General features: G+C 35.6%; 1 protein-coding gene across 1 annotated transcript; it reads left to right on the forward strand.

Moving 5' to 3' along the window:
• The first annotated feature begins 5,381 nt into the window (after positions 1–5,381).
• LOC21399474 lies at positions 5,382–9,438 on the forward strand. Its single transcript, XM_024164606.1, has 7 exons — positions 5,382–5,523; positions 6,451–6,781; positions 6,867–6,960; positions 7,558–7,679; positions 7,834–7,983; positions 8,683–8,781; positions 8,923–9,438. The coding sequence occupies exons 2-7, from the start codon at positions 6,467–6,469 to the stop codon at positions 9,019–9,021; spliced, it is 879 nt and encodes a 292-aa protein (XP_024020374.1). The 5' UTR covers positions 5,382–5,523; positions 6,451–6,466; the 3' UTR covers positions 9,022–9,438.
• Positions 9,439–19,587: the final 10,149 nt, after the last annotated feature.

A 19,587-nucleotide genomic window follows, 5' to 3' on the forward strand; every position in this document is an offset into this window, starting at 1 on the left:
AACAAAAATTAAAAACTCTAAAAAACTCTCTCTCTTCTTTATCTCTCTCTGTTGGCAAGCCACAGCCGCGACGTCACCAACCTCGGCCACCCAGTCCTGGCACCCCAGCCTCATCGCGCTTAGCAAGGCATCATCCCCTCTTCTTTCTTTGGCGAGCCCAACCACGCCAACACAACCACCGACGAGCTCGACCTTACCTAGTGTGACCCACCCCTATCGTTGCCACAACGTCAAACCTGAAAACAAAAGCAAGAAAACCCCAAAAAAAGACGAAAAATCAAGCGTTGAGGGCCAAAAGTGATAGCCCGAACAAAGCTTCTATGGCAAAAATCGAGGGCCAGCACCTAAAGGGTTTTGTTCCCCTTATCGCTCTAAGTCTATAGAGACTAGATTCACTCCGGTCGGAGGTCAGACGATGGAGGGAAGATTTGGGTTTCTTCGGCCTTTTTTTCCAGCAAGTGCGCCTTCTTCCAGCGGAGATGGCGGTGGCACAGCACGGTTCCAGACTCGGCTCGACAAGAGCTTTTCAACGAGCCAGGAGGTGTTGAAAATCGACGCCGAGTAGGTCACCGGAGTATGTGGCTGCGTGCGAGGAAGAAAGCGGGGGAAGAGAGAGAAAGTGATAGAAGAGAGAATAGTGTCGTTTAGTTGGCGGTTCAAATTGTGTTGATCTAAATTTTTTTATTTAAACAGAAAAATTTAAACAATAATTTAAAATGACGTTTAGATATATAGTATAACTTTTAATCTGGACATGATATAATATTTGAATTAGTGTTTGGATGTTTAAGGGGTTGTTATTTTGTAACAAAACTCATAAAAAATTTAAATTCGAGTTACAATTTTATTCAAGTTCATGTTCTTTTGTAAAATTTGAGTTTGAACTTGAGTTTAGAGCTAAACTCGAGTTTAAATTTGCCCTTCAACTCGAGTTTATAAACTCGAACTCAAGTTAATGAATAATATTTTTTCTATTTTTAAAAATGTCATAACTTTTTCATTTTAATTCTGATTGAGAGAATTTTTTTTCTATGCATTCACAACGAAAAGACGAATAAAACCACACCTATATACCCTATTAACATTTTTCATCACCATTGAGTTTTTATTAAAATACTATCTAAATATAAATTTAAGTTTTGACCCACTCAATATAAACTAAAAAATATTTTCAATTCAAATCATAACTCAAATGTGCACATTTAAACACAAACTCAAGTTACAATTTTAACTCAAATTATAACTCAAACTCAACTCAAGATTATCACTCAAATTACTCTAACTCAAAAATATAAAAGAACAACTTCTAAGAGTAATCGATATAAATTGGGTTTTTTTTCTTAATTGATAAATTCTTTTTTTTTCCTGAAGTTGATAATGATAAAAAAAATTTCATGAACAAATGAAATTAAAACCTGATCAAAAATATATTAAGGGAAATAAAAATAAAGAAAATATAGTTAAATTCTTTTATTAACTTTTTTTAAATAATTATTTGGAACACACTAAGGACATGTTTATTTATTCGTAATCGGAGTGGACATCAATCGGAGTGGACAGGATTCGAAGTGAGCAGAAATTGGAGTCAGAAATCGGAGTCAAAATAAGCTGTTTACTTAGGTTCCAGGAATTGGAATCGGAATCAATCCCAATCCTATTCATGCGTTTACTTACACTCAGAATCGGAATAAACTGTTATAAATTTACTTACCTACCCTTTTAGTAGATTTTTGTGTGTTGAACTTTAAAAAAAAATTATATATTATGCTAACTATCTTAATATTAAAATAACTAACTAGTAATTAGATTTTTTTAATCACACCTAATTATTCATCTAAGTTATTTTTCTCAATAAATTTTAACTCAATTTCAAGAAAAGAATATGATGATGAAATAAAATAAGAACAAAATAACTAAGTTTTAACTCATAAACTCTCAAAAAGAAGTTCCAAGTCATAAATCGAAAAATATAATAAAAAAATATTGTCAAAAAGTCAATCCTTAATCCTATTCTCTACTTGCTCGCCATTCAGTCCACATCTATTGTGCCAAATTTTGTCTCCATGTAGTCCACTCGGTAGATGTTTCAATGGAATCGATAAACTCCGTCTCATTGTTCAATTGTTGTGCTGGATCATTATCGTACACAAAGTCCATAGGGTCATAAGCCATTTCTCTTCGAATAAAGTTATGTAACATACAACATACATAAATTATTTGTCGTTGTATTTTTATGTCATAAAAGCAATGACTTCTTAGTATAGCCCATCGCATTTTCAATAATCCAAAGCACCACTCAATAACATTCCTTCCCATCCCGGTAGGACATATATAAATTGCATGTCTTGTGAACAAACTCCTAAGACATTAGTAGCAATCTCATTTTTCCTTGTTCTATATCTTGATTTGTCTGCCCCTGGCACACAAACTCTTACATACGTTTCATCCAATGCTCCCAAACAATTCTACATTATTATGAAAAAGAAGCATAAAATTTTAAGAACACAAATATAATTTAAAACAAATTTTTTTCAAAATAATAAAAAAAGAGAACACATACCTTAAACCACTTCCATTTAGGGTCAGTTGAGTTCTCCAAAACTGGTTCTAGGGTTTTCCAAAATTCTTTTTGACACCGAATAATTGCTTTTAAACACTCGTGGAAATATTTACTAATCGTTCTTCCGGATCTCTTAAAATTGAAACTAATCACCCTGTTCTTAACATGTTCACCCTGTGCTTTTAAACCATTATCAACATGTTCAACCCAAAAAAAAAAAAGCAAACCGAAAACAAAAATAAAAGATGATTTATGTCCTACCTGCAAATTGAAGAACCGGCAGAAAAGGAGAAGAGGAGATGGTAAATGGCTCAGAGAGAAAGAGGAAAATAAACCCTAGAGAGTTAAATAAAGGAGAAAAATTTAAGGGTAAATTCGTAATGTTGTATTTAATATTAGGAATAGGAGTGGCAATCCGGTGGGGGGTGAGGAGAGTGCAAATCCCATTCCTTAATTTCAAATTGGTGTGGGACCCACACATTTTCACTATCATTTCAGGATATAAATTGGTAAGTAAATATAGAATTGATTCTAAATTTCAATTCTCATTCTCTACTCTTGATAAGTAAACATGCCACAACAACGGCTAATTAGTAGCAAAGGAAAAAAGAAAAAAAATATGCCAAAGTAATACTATACACGCTGAACGATGGGCAAAAAATAGCAAATTAAAGAAATACAAATTGGAAGTTGGAACACATATATGTAATAATACGTGGAGGAAGAAGACAAGAATCTGTATTGTGGGACACAACGATCAAATGTGAAGAGGGGAGAGCAGGGAATCTCAACTGTGGGAGTGAAATTACTCTGAAATAAGTCTGAAAAGTGGAACGAGGGGTCTAAACTCGAATCGGCGATTAGTTTATTAATATAAATTTTTAATTTGAGTTAAAATATAATTTTATGTGAGAATTTTTTATTATAGTAAAAAAATTAAATATAAATGTTTCTGAGAGCTTTTTACTGTAACAAAATTTGAAGTCTAAATTCGAAACGTTGAAATGAACGAGGCAAAACTCTTATACCAGAATTACGATTCTGATTCTAGAACACTCATACCAAATACAATCTTAGGTTGCGTTTGGTATGAGGATTCAAATCAGGGTAGCTTTAGTTTTAGAACTAGAATGATTTATGATTTGAACTTGGGGTCTAAACCATAGTTCTGGAATTAGAATCAAATGTTTGAACCATCCAAAATGAAGGGGGAAGGTGGTTTTATTTTTTGAAATGATTCTGGTTTAAAACATCACATCAGGATTCAAACATTAAACCAGAACCATCCAAACTAAACACTGATTTTCAAGAACTTTTTTTTTTTTACATTTTGCAAACAAACAAATGTTTGAACCAGAATTACGGTTCCGGTTCTAGAACCCTTATTTTTTACTTGGACTGTTCTGTTCAAGATGAGCTGCCCATTTAATTTGAATTAAATGCCCAACCAAACACACACTTGAACTGTGAATCCGCTTGGATTGAGCCGAACAGGCCTAAACCAACGAAACAAACACCCAAATAGTTTTTTAGACTTTTTAGTTTTTAATATATTTAAACCATTTTAAATGATATATGAATTTACTTTTAAAAAATTTTAAATATTGTAAAAAAAACTTTTGGACAAATTAAGTAAATGAGTAAAATGATATTTCACATTTAAAGGCCCTTTAAGTACTAAATAAAATATATTTTAAAATATTAAGATACCCGTATGAAATTATCAAAAATATAAAATAAAATAGGATAGCTAACTGAAAAATTTCCCCAATTAGTCTCACTTCTCTTATATTCGAATTTCCATTAACACGAGAGGAGAAGGAGAGAATAATTGGGCACGTTTGGTAACGTTTTCAAAATGATTGTGTTTTAATACAACAGTAAAAATGAGATTGTTTTGAAAATTATTTTGATACCGATTTTAAAATTGCATTTGGTTAGTTTTTTAAGAGATTGTTTTGAATATAATAAAAAAATAAAATCGTGTTTCGTTATAATTATTAATTAATATATTATAACATTATTGATAAGTACTAGGAAATGAAAACAGAAAAGAAAAATAACTTTTAACTTTTTCTAATTCTTTTACAAAAATTATTCTCATTATTTTTTATTTTTGTTTTTAAAATATTTACTAAACAAAAACAGTTTGAAAACCGTTTTTATTTTCATACCTAAAAAAATGTGTAAAAATATTTTTAAAAATAAACAAAAATTAATTCTGAACCCACCCATTATTATGCCCTTAAATTAAAAAAAAAAAAAGTCTTTGTGGCAACTTATGATTGGCTTGCACTGGCGGTCTTTGAGTATCCATCATGTCTGGTTTTCAAGTTAAATTGAAACGCTAATTATCGTTTGTTTCGCTGATTCGAGTTTAGAATTTGAGTTGAGATGTAATTTTATATGAGAGCTTTTTACTGTAGTAAAAAAGTTAGATGTGACTATTTGTGAGAGCTTTTACTGTAGCAAAACTCGAATTCTAAACTCAAATCAGCGAAACAAATGAGGTCTAAATATTTACTAAATAAATACAGTTTAAAAATCGTTTTTATTTTTGTGCTTCAAAAAATGTGAACATTTTTAAAAATAAACAAAAATTAATTCCGAACCCATCCATTATTATGCCCTTAAATCCCCCAAAAAAAAAAAGTCTTTGTGGCAACTTATGATTGGCTTGCACTGGCGGTCTTCGAGTATTACCATGTCTGGTTTTCAAGTTAAACTGTAACGCTAATTACCGCCTAAATAAAAAATAATAAAAAATAAATAATAAAACAAACTAGGCTTAGGTAGCAGAAAAACTAAGGGGAGAAAAAAAAAAACGACTGGTAGTTACAAGTGCGCTTTCTCCAATTTTCATGACCACCCTAACTTTCTTCCAAAATCATCAAATAGCCAAAACTTCTCACTGCAATCCCCCGATTTTGGACCCATCTCTTTCCTAATCGAAACTTACCCAGGTGACAACTTCTTCTTCTTCTTCTTCTTTTCCTGTTTTTGTGTAAAGTTTTGTTTTCGTTTCTATGTGTTGAATTCTGGTTAGGTTGAGGAAAAAAAGAAAGAAAAAGAAAATCGTTTTTCGATTTATTATTTTTTTTATTTTTAAAGAAAATGTGATAATCTGCTTAAGCCAGGTTTATGGAAGATTGAATTTTTTTTGTTTTTTTTGGTTTTTGCTGTAAAGTAATTTTATTTTTCTTTATTTGCTGTAAAGTAATTTTTTTTTTCTTTATTTGCAACCAAAAGAAGCATCTTTTTTTTTTCTTTCTTTTTCTTTTTCTACAACGCCTATGTGATCTAGTAATCCAATTCTCGTGTTTATAAGATGTTGCTGGGGTTGCTTATGAACGATTTATTTATTATTTGCGAAACATTAAAAGAGTGTGTGTGTGTTTTTTTTTTTTTTTTCAAACAGAAAAAAAGGAAAAAAGAAAATGGAATTGGCACCTTTTGAAGTGCAATTATCCCATTTAAATTCCTTCATTCATTAGAAATTATATTTAAATTGCTTCATTCGTCAACTAGATTATCTGTTTTAAGCAAAAGAATGACAAATTAGTTGTGTTTTCTGGAGTTCTTCAAGAACTATGTATCTTAAGTTGGAGAAAATTAGCATGGTTCAAACTTTGCTTAACAAACAATTTTTAATCAGTAAATGCCCAGAAGTTGAGTTTAATGTTGTCTTTAAAGCCCTCAAATATTATATCGGTCTCATAATACCAAAGGAATATGGAGCCATCCATATTTCATACATAAAGGAAGAAAAGAAAAATGGATGTTCTGAGCTTGGATTTTAGTAGTGTGGCTTTTTGTTTTTTATTTTTCTAGTTTTTAGCTTGAAGAAATGTCGGATTGAGTGCTGAGGGTTTATGTTTCTTATTTACTAGTTGTTAGCTCGAAGAAATGTTGTTGGGCCATACGGACGGTCTATCAGAGCTTAGGTTATCATCACAGAATCAGCTACTTGCTGATCCGGAATCCGATGATGACACTGCAGACAGTTCCGAGCCGATTCTATACTCGGCTTCCTTTGATGAGCTTGGAGAAAACATTATTCAGTATGAAACTGTTATATGGCTCTCTATATCGCTGTTGCTGGTTTTAGCGTGGGGTGTAGGGATCATCATGCTACTTTATCTTCCCATCCGGAGATACATTCTTCGGAAGGATATTTCCTCGCGCAAATTATATGTTACACCTAGCGAGATAGTTTACAAGGTAAAATTATAGTTTTATACTCTCTTGTTATTTGTGAGACTTAAAATACAGAACGCAATAACATATTTGTTTCATCTCCATGAAGGTTTCGAGGCCATCATTCATACCCTTTTTGGGCATCACAACAATTGAGAAGCACATACCCCTTTCTCTGGTGATTGATATCATCATTGAACAAGGTACTGATCCAGTATGTTTCACTCAACCTTATTCCTTGAAGTAAAACTTAATGAATTTAACTTTTTCCTTCATTTCTTATTTCTTATGTTTGAATTGCATCATATGTTCTTACTTATCAAAAAAAAAAAAAAATTGCATCATATGTGTTTTTCCAACTCTATTATCACCTGAGTTTGGAAGTATGTTTGCATGATAAATGTGCAACATATGAACATTGATTATGGGTCCGAGTAATATTTTCTTGTCTAAAAACTATGCTTTGAAACATAAGTAACAATTTTAATTTCTTTTCTTATAGTTGAGGGACGTAAACAATCATATTGTCAGGTTCAAAAGTTTTTGCATGTTCTCTCATTCTCTTTGCAATGAGTTAACTTGGTGGTAACGTTGATAAAAACTGGGAACTATTTTGAGTTGCTTTGTGATGAATCTATCTTCACATCATTTGCTGTCCTAAGCATCAAATGTGATTCTTTTGCCCGTGCTACAGTTATTTTGTGGAGTAACGCTCACATGGTAGAAGACTTTTATTTATTTATTTATTCCGGCAAGAGGCACACCTTAGAAGACTTAATTTTCTTATGTGTCTTCTGTAGGATGCTTGCAGTCAATTTATGGAATACACACCTTTAGAGTTGAAAGTATAGCGCATGGAAAAGCCGCGCCTATAGATGAACTACAGATTCAAGGCGTTTCTGATCCTAGTATTCTGAGGAAGGTGAATCAAAGATTGTTATCTTTTCTATTATATATCTCTGTCCACTGAACTGTTAGATTCTAGATGGAGTTCATAGAGTGAAATTGTATTGCTTTACACTCTGAAAGAGACATGCTGACATTGCATTCTCAAATCGGTTGTTTCATGACCATAGGTCATCATAACAGAAGCTTCGAAGATTATGCTTGATGTTGGTAAAAGTTGGAGGCCTACTGCTCTAGCCGCTGAAGGGGAAACTGGTGTTCGTGTGGGATCATTGACCGAGGGACCAGCTATTTTGAGATCACCAGTCAAAAGCGTGAAGGTAATTGCATAACCGCAGGTCTCTGACTCTCTCCGTATTCCCTAATATACAAACGCTTGCCAAACATCAATGTGGGGATTAGGTAATGTATCGGTTAATGAGGATGGGTTTTGACTTGGGAAAAAAAGGTATAAGGATCTGTTGGCCTGCCCTTAAAGTACTTGGCGTGTTTGTTAGAGGCCTTCGCTCTAGTTAATCTATGCGCCCTGGGACATTAACCGCTTTGCTGACTGTTAAATTATCTTTTGAGTCACACACTAACTTTTGAATTTTCTTATTGTTCTCTGCTTTAGTTTCTGAGAAACAACTATAAAAATAGGATTCTACTTGGCATTGCACTGATATTTTATGATGGATAAAAGAAGCCATCTAGAAGTTCCATAACCGTATTAGAAGCCAATGTCCCAAGTTTTGCTTTTTCATCTGAGTTTTCTGAGTAGCTGATTCTCTCTGCAAGACGTGAGTTACTAATACTTATAGTGGTTTTCCAATGATTCTGATTGCAGAATAACGTTTTTCTAATTGCTTGTTCACTTGGGATCTACCTTCATCATTTCTTCTATGGAAGAGACCAAATTATATTCCAATGTTTTTAATTTTTTCATCAAATTTGTGATTTAACTCTTGTACTTTTCCAGTTCCCTTATGTTGATGGGTGGTTTTACCTTGGTTAACCATAATTTTGATGATTCTGCACAGATGACAGCTTCACCACGCTACTCTCCAATGGACCGCAGAGGCATAGTTCCTGGAGATTTACTCATTCATAAACTTGAAGAAGTAAATAAATCTGTAAAGGTATTGTGCTTTGTTTGTTTTGCTCTTTCATTGTTGATTTGTATGTTCATTGGCTGCCTCTGTAATTTTACTTAAATTTTATGCTTTAAGTTGCTTGGTTTTAATCCTGCTTTTAATCGTGTTTCTCATCTTCGTGTGCAGAAACTCGAGTTTCTTATCGAGAAGTCAAATACTCCTTTTCAAGCAGCGGAAGCAAAATCAGATCCGATCCACGCTGAAGATGCAGGTGTCAGTCAATGATGAAGAAGATAGAAGATAGGCAGTACACTTGATATTTGATTTCAAGCTGCTGCTTTTAATAGGTTTTTTTTTTTTTTTTTTACTGTAGGGACGTTGGTTTTCATGGATTTTTGCCAGAGTTGATATGAATTTTGATAATAGAGGGATGGTGTAATTAATTGGTCTACTTGCTGCTTGGCGTTTGCAAGAGGAATCCCTTATCACATGGGAGTCTCAGCAGTGTCGAGCGTTGTATTTGAGTGCATACTCCGTGCCCAGCAAAGCTTCTCTGAACCTTAGTCCTGCATAGTTTTCTAGTCTATGATTTTTTTTCCATTTTTTTTTTCCAAAGGTCAGAAATACTGTTAAGCAGTTGTCAAGATTTTGATTTGTTGGTTTATCAAAGGCTATTTACAAAAATACCATAGCACCTGGTCTCATTTAAACAGAGTTTTTAAGTCATGTCCATCCTTAAAATGCTGAGTAAGGTCATGTCTTTCCTTACATGCTAGCAAAGCCATATCTCTCCTCAGCATGCGAGCAAGGTTATGTTCATCCTCAACATGCTGGCAAGGTCATCAGCGCTATAGAGTCAGATTATAAAAAGTACTAGCTTGAAAGGCTCATTGGAATTGATCCTGATTGGTTAACATTTTTATAATATCAGAGTAACCCATGACAATTTGTATTAACTGTAAGTTTTTGGACCTCATGGGCTTGGAGCATGGGGCAGATGAGATGTGCCGGTAGGGGCTTGGCATAAGAGGGTTGGGTACATCGTAGTCGGAGAGGGAGTCTAGTTCGCATGGGTCAGTCATCGTCATTTTGATGGAGATGGTGGAGGCTGGGTCTATTGTCGAGAAGGGAAGACTACTCATTTTTGGTTTTTCTTTTATATTTCGTTTTTCTTCTTTTCAGGCCTTTTTTCTTTTAAATTTCAATAACTTTTATTGGTTTAAGATTTATGTTCTTATATTATAGTTTCGTAATATTTTCCTAATAATCGTTAAACTAATGTTTAATATAAACGTGTCAGTCCTAAAGCATTAGATAGAAAGAGAAAAGTCTGAAAGGAGTGGGCATAGCCACTTTTCCGAGCTCTAAGTCTTTTTGTCTTCAAGCTCTTCAAATAGTGATCTTTTTGGTGTCGATCCCTAACATAAGTTGAAAACAATAAACCATTTCTAAAAAATAACCCAAAAATAAAAATTAAGATTGAAAGTGTCAAATTGCGAGAGTTCAAGGTTTAAATTGTCAAAAATAAGTGTCAAATTAAGATAGTTTAAGGTATAAATTACTAAAAAAATAAAATTTGGGGTTGAAAGTGCAATAACCCCATGGAACATTGATAGTTGAAGTACTTCAAGGGTTCTATCACTGTGGCAATGAGATTCTTATGGTGGCTGGTCTTATGTGACGACAGTTGTAGTTCATAGGGCTTATGTGTCCTGATTCGGGCAGAATTATGACTACATTATGGTTTTGTAGGGTTAACTGTTTTCTCTAGTGGATCATTCATTGGCTTAGTTTGGTATTGATTCTAGGAGCTCAAAATCACTTATTTAGCCATCCACAACTGTCATGTGTGTTTGGTAAAAATCCAAAGAAATGATTCTTGTACAATTTTTGAAGAATTTAAGGCTAAATCAGAAGCAGCCCAAAGGCTACTTCTGATTGTAGATTGTGCGGGAATCCCTTGTGGCATATTAATGAAACTTTTAATATTACTCCATTACCCCTGCTGAATGAAAATAATCTCATTCCCAAAAAAACTTGTTGTTTGCGGTTTGTGCTCTCATCTTCGCAGTCTCCCCTCTCTCACTGTTCTCTCGTTCTCCCTCCGAATTGTGGGATTGGCAGTTGGAGCTCATCAGATCAATAGCCTCTATAAGTACTCGATTGATCTTCGTTTGTTTCCATTTGGTATGTTTTCTCTTATAGATTTAAAATTATCTAAACAAGATCATCATAACTAATCTGGCCTAAAATCCGAAAATGCCCCAAAAGTCTTATTTGGGATTTAGGCATACCTCATATTCTGGTGGGCAACGGAAGCACGTTGTTCATGGTCACCGGAAAACGTCGATGGCCGGCCGGAATCCATGGAGAACCTGCAAAAGGAAGAAGAATGGCAAGAAGAGCCACTGAGCTCTTCCCTATCTCTCCCTGTTCGGCCATACACCCCAAAAATACTCCACAAGCTCAAGCCCCCCTTCTCTAAAGAAGGGGTGGTGCCTATATAAACCAAATAGGCCTAAGGGCTTTTAACCACTATTTATTCAGAGAGGAAATTTGGTCCAATGGGCTGACCAAATATTATGAGATGGAGAGAGTTCAAATGCCCCAAGCGAGTTAATAAAACAAGTGTCAATCCCATTATGAACTGATGTTTAACATACATGCATGTGTTAATTCACATTAACATAGTTGTCCATAAGATGCTTTAATTAATTACAGAATGAATTATTATGATTATGGAAGTCGACATAAAAATATTCCAACAGTCTCCCACTTGGACAACATAATCATACAACAAATATTCACTCATCACAGCATAAGCATCAACTAAGAATCTCACATAATAAACACAAGCCCAAAACAATCATGCATAATAACGTATTCACAGGATACAATCATTATACATAATCAGGCGTTGGAGATTCATCAAAGCATGACGACAACTTTAATATATAGATCAAAAACAATGATGGAGACTAACAACCAGATGTCTCTTTTTAACTCGTCACTTTGCCAACTAAAAAGTGTGTCAACACAACATCACACATAAAGTGACATATCCATGAATATGCGTGTATTATTTGAGGCATAAGCAATCCTGATTAATAACAACATGTCACACACAAATGGCAGTAAACTCCTACTAACTCAATACAACTATAGACTCCTTACAGTCCCGAGTGGGATGCGTGCTCTTAAAATACCTAATAGGTAAGCCTTTAATGAAACTGTCAACATGTTGTTTATAAGAGTGTTTCCAGTAACAATGAGGTCTTTTACAATTTCTTTTTACAAAAATAGAACACACCATTATTATGTTTGAGCAGACAATGCTCCTGGTGTTATAAGAGAAATATACTATTATGGAACTTTCGCAACATAGTTTTAGCCAGTCCAGAAATGGAGTGAACTACTCCTAATGCTGAAACAATGTTCCACAATTACATCACACAAATAGTCTCACGATACGCAACATACTCCACATCACAGTAAAGGACGCTACGAGTGTCTATTTGACACTTTTCAACAAAGTAGCTCCTTATTTTATCATTTAAGCAACCTAATTAATCGACATCACGAGATCCAACTACAACAAAAGTGTTGGTTTGCCGATACACAACTATCTGGTACTTCATTCCCATTTGATTCAATAATAATAACAACAATCACTCAAGTACCAAATATGCACGTCAACAACAAACACAATAATAAGACGTGTGCGTACTTGAGCATACATCAGGCTGCTAAACAAGTAAGCATAAGGCACAATTTCATCTGATCTCTCTTACTTCACCATAAGGACACTACACCTTTGAGAGTTTATCACTTTAACAAACAATGCTTACTAGGAGAACAAGAATGCATATTGAACCTGTTCAAAACAAGAACAATATAGGTTCTCTAAGACGATTAGAAAATGCACTTATCATTGTCACGGAGAATCTACATGCTTAGAACATAAGATGCTTTCTCAAGATTCTCCTACCAAAGTGACTAGGTGACATGCTATTCGTCTTAACTAGCAGGTCATAATCATTAGGTGCGAGCAAGTTGTCACCGACATGAAAAATAGAAACATGCAACTGCTCCCACTGACCTTACACATATGCATTTATAAACAACGTTCTCCATAAAACTAATTTTAGTGATTGTCTCATCCTAAAATTGAGACACTACTGCCTCGGTGTTATTCATACACTCTCACTCATCATAGAGTTTCTCAACACATTAGTGAAGCTAGGAAACACATCCACTCTCAAGGTTATGTCCATTTCATTATTAACAGATTCATAAAGAGATTCATACCATATATAATAACTTGTCCCATTTAACGTCAAGATAGCAGAGATGCAAGGATTGCTCAAGGCTAAAAAAAAAACAACATGGGCAACCAACAATAGGCATGTAAAACAAGATCATGCAATTTGCCCTTTACTTAGCCTTCCCAATGATTCAAGCCAATATAATCATTGTGTGCTGGAGTCCGTTGAGTAAGAATAGAACTCTTTCACAAATAAAGACAATTCATCAAACATCACAACCAAATGCAGCAATCCACCGTAATCTCCTCCCTCCTCTCCTCCCTTAGTTGTTGGACTATGTGCCGAAAGCTTATCAAATTTAGGATTCTCAATGCCAAAATTAAAAGTTTGATGTTCAATTTACAATTGAGGAAAAATTCAAGATGTACTAGTGAAATTTATCGTAAGTACCCTCTTCAGACAATGCTACTTAATGTTAGCACTTCTCCATGGCCAAGTTTGTGTATTTTCTTTGGTTAAGTTGCAAAATCTAGAAAGCTAGCTCTCCTACATTGGTGAAATCCATAGGAAATTTTTAGGATGATGCACGGGAATAAACTCGTCTGAGGTTTCAGTTCTTCTGAAAAATCATGCGCCGCGGTTTGGCTCTGATCCCAAATTAAATTTTATGATTTAAAATTGAATAAAATGAAAAGAACTGGAAAAAAAAAAAGTTGTTTGGAGGCATTATTTTGAAACAAGAAAATTTGAATCATGGAATTAACTCAAAATACAATGGAAGAAATGAAAACAATTCTAACTTGTCCCAATTAGCTCCAGTGAAAGGTTCCATCAGAGGGGATAGGCGTTGGTGGTGAGGTCAGTGTCATTTTCTGCGGCTGAGAAAATGATAACTCGGGTGGAGAAGAGCGTCGACTTCGCATCACCTGTGTTGAGAGTCCTGGTTGTGTTTGAGTCGTTATAGCTGTTAGCTTTGTAACAGTTCTGTAACATATTCTGTTACGACGCTTGGTTAGTCTTGAGTTAGTACAGCTGTAATTTTATTCATATAAATATACACGATCTAGTGACTCAATTAATTGATTGAGCATTTTTCACCAAAATTCCTCTCTCTAGATTTTTCTCTCTCTCTACATTTCTCTTGTTGTTCAATTCACTTCTTGGTATCAGAGCTTCCTTGACAAACGTGAATGGTGTGCTCTGCTCAACCAATCTCCGATGGATCTGGATATGGATCGTGATCTTCTTCTTCTGTTCATGTTGCTTTTGTTCCGTTTTCGTCAACGCTTGTTCCTTTGGTTCTCAAGCTTGATCGGAACAACTTTTTCTTTTGGCGATCTCAAGTGTTGCCTGCGGTTCGCGTACGCGATCTTGAAGGCTTTCTCACAGGAACACGTCGGTGTCCTGAAGAATTTGTTCCTCTCCAAGTTGGTGAAGGAAGCTCCAGCTCTGAAGGTTCGAGTTCTGGACAATTTTTCCTTAATGAATATGTTGCTTGGATGAGAACTGATCAAGCTCTCATGGCGTGGCTTTTGGCTTCAATTTCTGAATCGATGCTTGGACATGTTGTCCGATGTACAAGTTCGCATCAGATCTAGATGACGATTCAACAAATCTTGTCTGGAAATTCTCGTGCTCGTCTTCTTCAACTTCGATTTCAGCTTCAATCGCTTAAGAAAGGATCGATGAGCATCAATAACTACATACTGAAGATGCGGAGTGTGGCTAATCATCTTGCCGCTGCCGGTCAACTCATCTCTAGTGCTTTCCTTTCTTGGTGGATTAAGATTTGAGTACAATCCAGTTGTGGTAAACATTATTTTTCGTCAAGAACCCGTATCTCTTCCTGAAGTTCATTTTCTTCCTCAGCTTTGAAATGCGACTTGAGTCTCTTTTGGCTTCTGCGACTGTGGATTTTTCTCCTCCTACTGCTAATATTGCTACTAATCACAAGAACAGCTTTAAATCTGAAACTCAAGGCTCTAATGGTGGTCAATCATCACAGAGCTTCTCTCGTGGTGGAAATCCTCACTCTCGTGGCCGTGGTGGTCGCGGTAGTGGTGGCCGTGGCAATCTTCGACCTGTTTGTCAAATTTGTGGCAAACTTGGTCACCTGGCTCCACTTTGCTATTCTGGATTTGATCATACTATTCCAGGTCCTAACACTCCGCTTCCTCTTCACAGAATAATTATGTTCCTCAAGCTTTTGTTGTTACTGCCAGTACTGTGAACGACCCATCCTGGTATGTGGACAGTGGAGCTACTGCTCATGTTACTGCAGATCTTGCTAATCTGAGTCTCAGTTCAGATTACAAAGGAAAAGAGAAGTTGACTGTTGGAAATGGAAATTCTCTCCCTATATCCCATGTTGGCTATGCTGTTCTTGATAATAATGCTCATCCTCTTTATTTGACTAATGTTCTTCGCGTTCCTCCTGAGATTATTAAGAATTTGATTAGTGTCTCTAAATTCACCTATGATAATGATGTGATTGCTGAGTTTTTCTCTGATTGCCTTCTCATCAAGGACAGGAGGACGAGATAGGTTCTGCTTAAAGGTACTCTAAAATATGGGTTGTATCAGTTTACTGGCATCAATATTCAGAGAGCTGTGAGTGGTGCTGATTGCTCTAAAGTTGCATTCAATAATCGGCTCAACGACAAAGTTTTGCTTCCACTACTGATAATAAAACTGTATATAGTTGTAGTGTTGAAGAATTTCCTACTTGTAATATAGGTGTTACATCTGCCTTTGATTCTAATAGCCTAAATCTGTGGCATAAGATTCTTAGCCATCCTTGTAATAAGGTTTTAGGACAAGTTTCTCAATTGTTACATTTACCTTCTGTCAATAATAAACTTGACTTTTGTAGTTCATGTCAGCTTGGCAAATCACACAGTTTGCCTTTTCCTATTTCAAATTTTTATGCTCGTGTGCTTTAGAATGGTTTATGCTGATGTGTGGGGTCCTGCTCCTGTATTATCTACTGAAGGTTTTCGATATTATGTGTGTTTTGTTGATGATCACACACGTTTCACTTGGATTTTTCCTTTGCATGCTAAATCCGATGCTGTGAGTGCTTTTCTGTTGTTCAAAGCACATGTTGAAAGCTTCTTTGATAAGAAGCTAAAGTGTTTGCCAACAGATTGGGGAGGAGAGTTTCGTACTCTAGAGCTAATTTTACAGAAACTTGGTATACTCATCCTCAAAATGGTCGAGTAGAGAGGAAGCATCGTCATATAGTAGAAATGGGTCTTACTATGCTTGTGCAAGCTGCCTTGCCTTTGAAATTTTGGTGGGATGCTTTTTCTACAGCTGTATTCTTGATCAATCGCCTACCAACAGCAGTACTGCATAATAAGAGTCCTTTTCAGCTTGTGTTCAATAAGCAAACCTGATTTTACTCTTCTTAAGGTCTTTGGCGTTGCTTGCTATCCTCACCTTAGACCATATAATAATCATAAGATGGATTTCAAGTCTTCCTTATGTGTTTTTTTTTTTTGGTTATAGTGAAAAACACAAAGGCTACAAATGTTTACACTCTTCTGGTTGTGTTTATGTGGCTCAAAATGTGGTGTTTGATGAAAGTTGTTTTCCATTTGTGACTGGTTTTCCATCACAGTCTAGCTCTTGTTCTAGTTCAGGTGCTGATTCTTCAGGTCTCAGTTTTTCTCTTCCCGTCTCTATGGCAAATCCTAGTAAGCACTCTGCTTCAGTTCCAGCTTCTGATGGTGTTGTTCATAGTACTTCTAGTTCTTCTCAATCTGTATCTTCTACTGATGCTAATGCTACTTCTAGTGCTGATGTTGATAATTCTAGTGCTACATTAGTTCCTGCTGTTCGTGAACCAGTTTCTTCGACTATAGAACTGTCAACGCCTCTCAATCGAACTCCACTTGTACCAGGTCTGCACAGGTCTTGTCCTCAATCTACTCATCAGATGGTCACTAGGTCTAAAATTGGTACTTTCAAGCCCAAATGTCTTCAAGTCAGTAAGTCAACTTCTCTTATTTCTGAACCTAATACTGCTCGTGAACCTTTAGCTGATTCTAATTGGAAAGCTGCGATGACTTCTGAATATGATGCTTTGATTAAAGATGGAACTTGGACACTTGTTTCCCCCTCTCCTGAAATGAATATTGTTGATAATATGTGGGTGTTTCGAGTAAAACAGAATCCAGATGGTTCGATTCAACGTTACAAGGCAAGACTTGTTGCCAAGGGGTTTCAACAAAATCCTGGGTTTGATTATTTTGAAACTTTTAGCCCTGTGGTTAAATCATCCACTATAAGAGTCATTCTTACTTTGGCAGTTTCTTCTGGTTGGGATGTACAGCAAGTGGATGTTAATAATGCATTCTTAAATGGTGATTTGAAAGAGACAGTAGTCATGAAGCAACCAGAGGGTTTTATTGATTCTACTAAGCCTACTTATATCTACAAGTTACAAAAGGCTCTTTATGGCCTTAAACAAGCTCCGAGAGCTTGGTTTGAAAAGCGTAAGAGAGCTCTTGTTCGGTGGGGTTTTACTAATTCTACTTCCGACAGCTATTTGTTCTATAAAAGGATGCTGGTGTTCTGCTTTATTTGCTTGTTTATGTAGATGATATTTTGGTTACCGGTAATTCAAGTGAGAAAGTATGTCAAGTGGTCAGTGATCTGCATAAAGCTTTTGCTCTCAAAATGCTCGGTTCCTTGAGCTATTTTCTTGGCCTTGAGGCATATAGAGATTCTAATGGCTTGTATTTGACTCAAAGTATGTTTTGGATTTGTTAACCAAAACTAACATGAAAGATGCCAAGAGTTGTCCAACTCCAATGGGGTCCAGTAAAAAGCTGTCCGCTACTGATGGTGAAGATTTTGATCACCCATCTCTGTATAGGAGTACTATTGGAGCTTTGCAATAACTGACCATGACTCGGCCAGATATCTCCTTTGCAATTAACAAGCTGACTCAGTCTTTACATAAGCCTACTGTGGAACATTGGAAGGCTTGCAAGAGAGTGCTTCGTTACTTGCAAGGAACTGTGGATTATGGAATTGCGTTTAGACCAGCATCTAGACTGAGTTTGGAGGGTTTTTCTGATGCTTACTGGGCTCGCTGTGTTGATGATCGAAGGTCTACTAGTGGCTATGCAATTTCTTTTGGAGGTAATCTTGTGGCTTGGCGTGCAAAGAAACAAAAGGCGGTGGCTCGGTCAAGTACAGAAATAGAATATAGACCATTAGCTTTGGCTGCTACAGAGATTTCTTGGCTCCAAACGCTTCTTTGTGAGCTGCATGTACAAATGGATTCTCCGTGCGCTGTACTTTGGTGTGACAACATTAGTGCAGGATCATTAGCATCTAATCCTGTTTTTCATTCTCGGATAAAGCATATTGAGATAGATGTCCATTTCATTAGAAAACGAATTGCAGCTAATGAAATAGATGTCAGATATGTTCCAACAGAAAAACAGGTTGCAGATGTGTTGACAAAGCTGTTGTATGAGTCTCGGTTTAGATTTCTTAGGGACAAACTCACTGTCACTCGATCCCAGTTTCGTTTGAGGGGAAGTATTGAGAGTCCTGGTTGTATTTGAGTCGTTATAGTTGTTAGCTTTGTAACAGTTTTGTAACAGATTCTGTTACGACACTTGGTTAGTCTTGAGTTAGTATAGCTGTAATTTTTTTCATATAAATATACATGATCTAGTGACTCGATCAGGTCCGTTCATTTCACCGATTCGAATTTAGAATTTGAGTTTTACTACAGTAAAAAACTATCAGAAACAGTCACATCTAACTTTTTAACTACAATAAAAAACTTTCACATAAAATCACATCTCAACTCGAATTAAAAACTCACATCAGCGAACTAAACGGGCCTAATTGATTTAGCATTTTTCACTGAAATTTCTCTCTCTCTCTCTCTCTCTCTACATTTCTCGTTGTTCAATTCACTTCTACACAGATCTCCTGTGTTGGTCCAATTGATTTCTTTGGCAACCATATTAGCGGATCTGAATTCACGTAGATTTAAATTTCTTGGTTTGCTCAAGACCCTGTTTTAATATTTCAAGATAAAGAAAATAGAGTTTGCCTTAGATTTCTTCGGATTTGTTTGCATAACTTCAGTTTTTATCTTTTTTCTTCCTACACCTGATGAAAAATTTTCAAAACAAACACAAACCTGAGGGGGGAAAAAACCCAAATCTACGTTGTCAGATATTCAGGCCAAGCATCTTCGTCTGATCGTCGTCGACAAGCCATTTCATACACTTGATCTGGAAAGGAAATAGAATAAGAACAATGCCTTCCTCTACCTCTTTAGAAAAATTCTGCAAAAAGGGAGCACCAAACTGTCATCAACGGCTTCCTTTATGATCTGAGATTACCACTTTTCGTTAGTGGGAAAGTCATTTCCTACAGCTACTTTTGAGGATTTTCTGTTCAATTATTATTATTATTATTTTTGGAATTTATATGTGATCGTTTTGTTTCTGTTAATTTTGCCAATAATAATGTGTATGTTGTTGGCTGGTGGTGGTCTAACAAAGCGATCATATTAAAGGTAAACACTCACAAGTCTTTGAAGAGAGAAACT

The sequence above is a fragment of the Morus notabilis genome, unplaced genomic scaffold, assembly GCF_000414095.1.
Source record: "Morus notabilis unplaced genomic scaffold, ASM41409v2 Scaffold315, whole genome shotgun sequence".
Classification (NCBI taxonomy): Eukaryota; Viridiplantae; Streptophyta; class Magnoliopsida; order Rosales; family Moraceae; genus Morus; species Morus notabilis.

Excerpts from the sequence above, each read along its gene's own strand:
- LOC21399474 (XM_024164606.1), top strand. The coding sequence starts at position 6,467 with ATGTTGTTGGGCCATACGGACGGTCTATCAGAGCTTAGGTTATCATCA. Across the intron at positions 6,782-6,866 it reads CTAGCGAGATAGTTTACAAG|GTTTCGAGGCCATCATTCAT; the intron begins GTAAAATTATAG and ends ATCTCCATGAAG. Across the intron at positions 6,961-7,557 it reads TGATATCATCATTGAACAAG|GATGCTTGCAGTCAATTTAT; the intron begins GTACTGATCCAG and ends TGTCTTCTGTAG.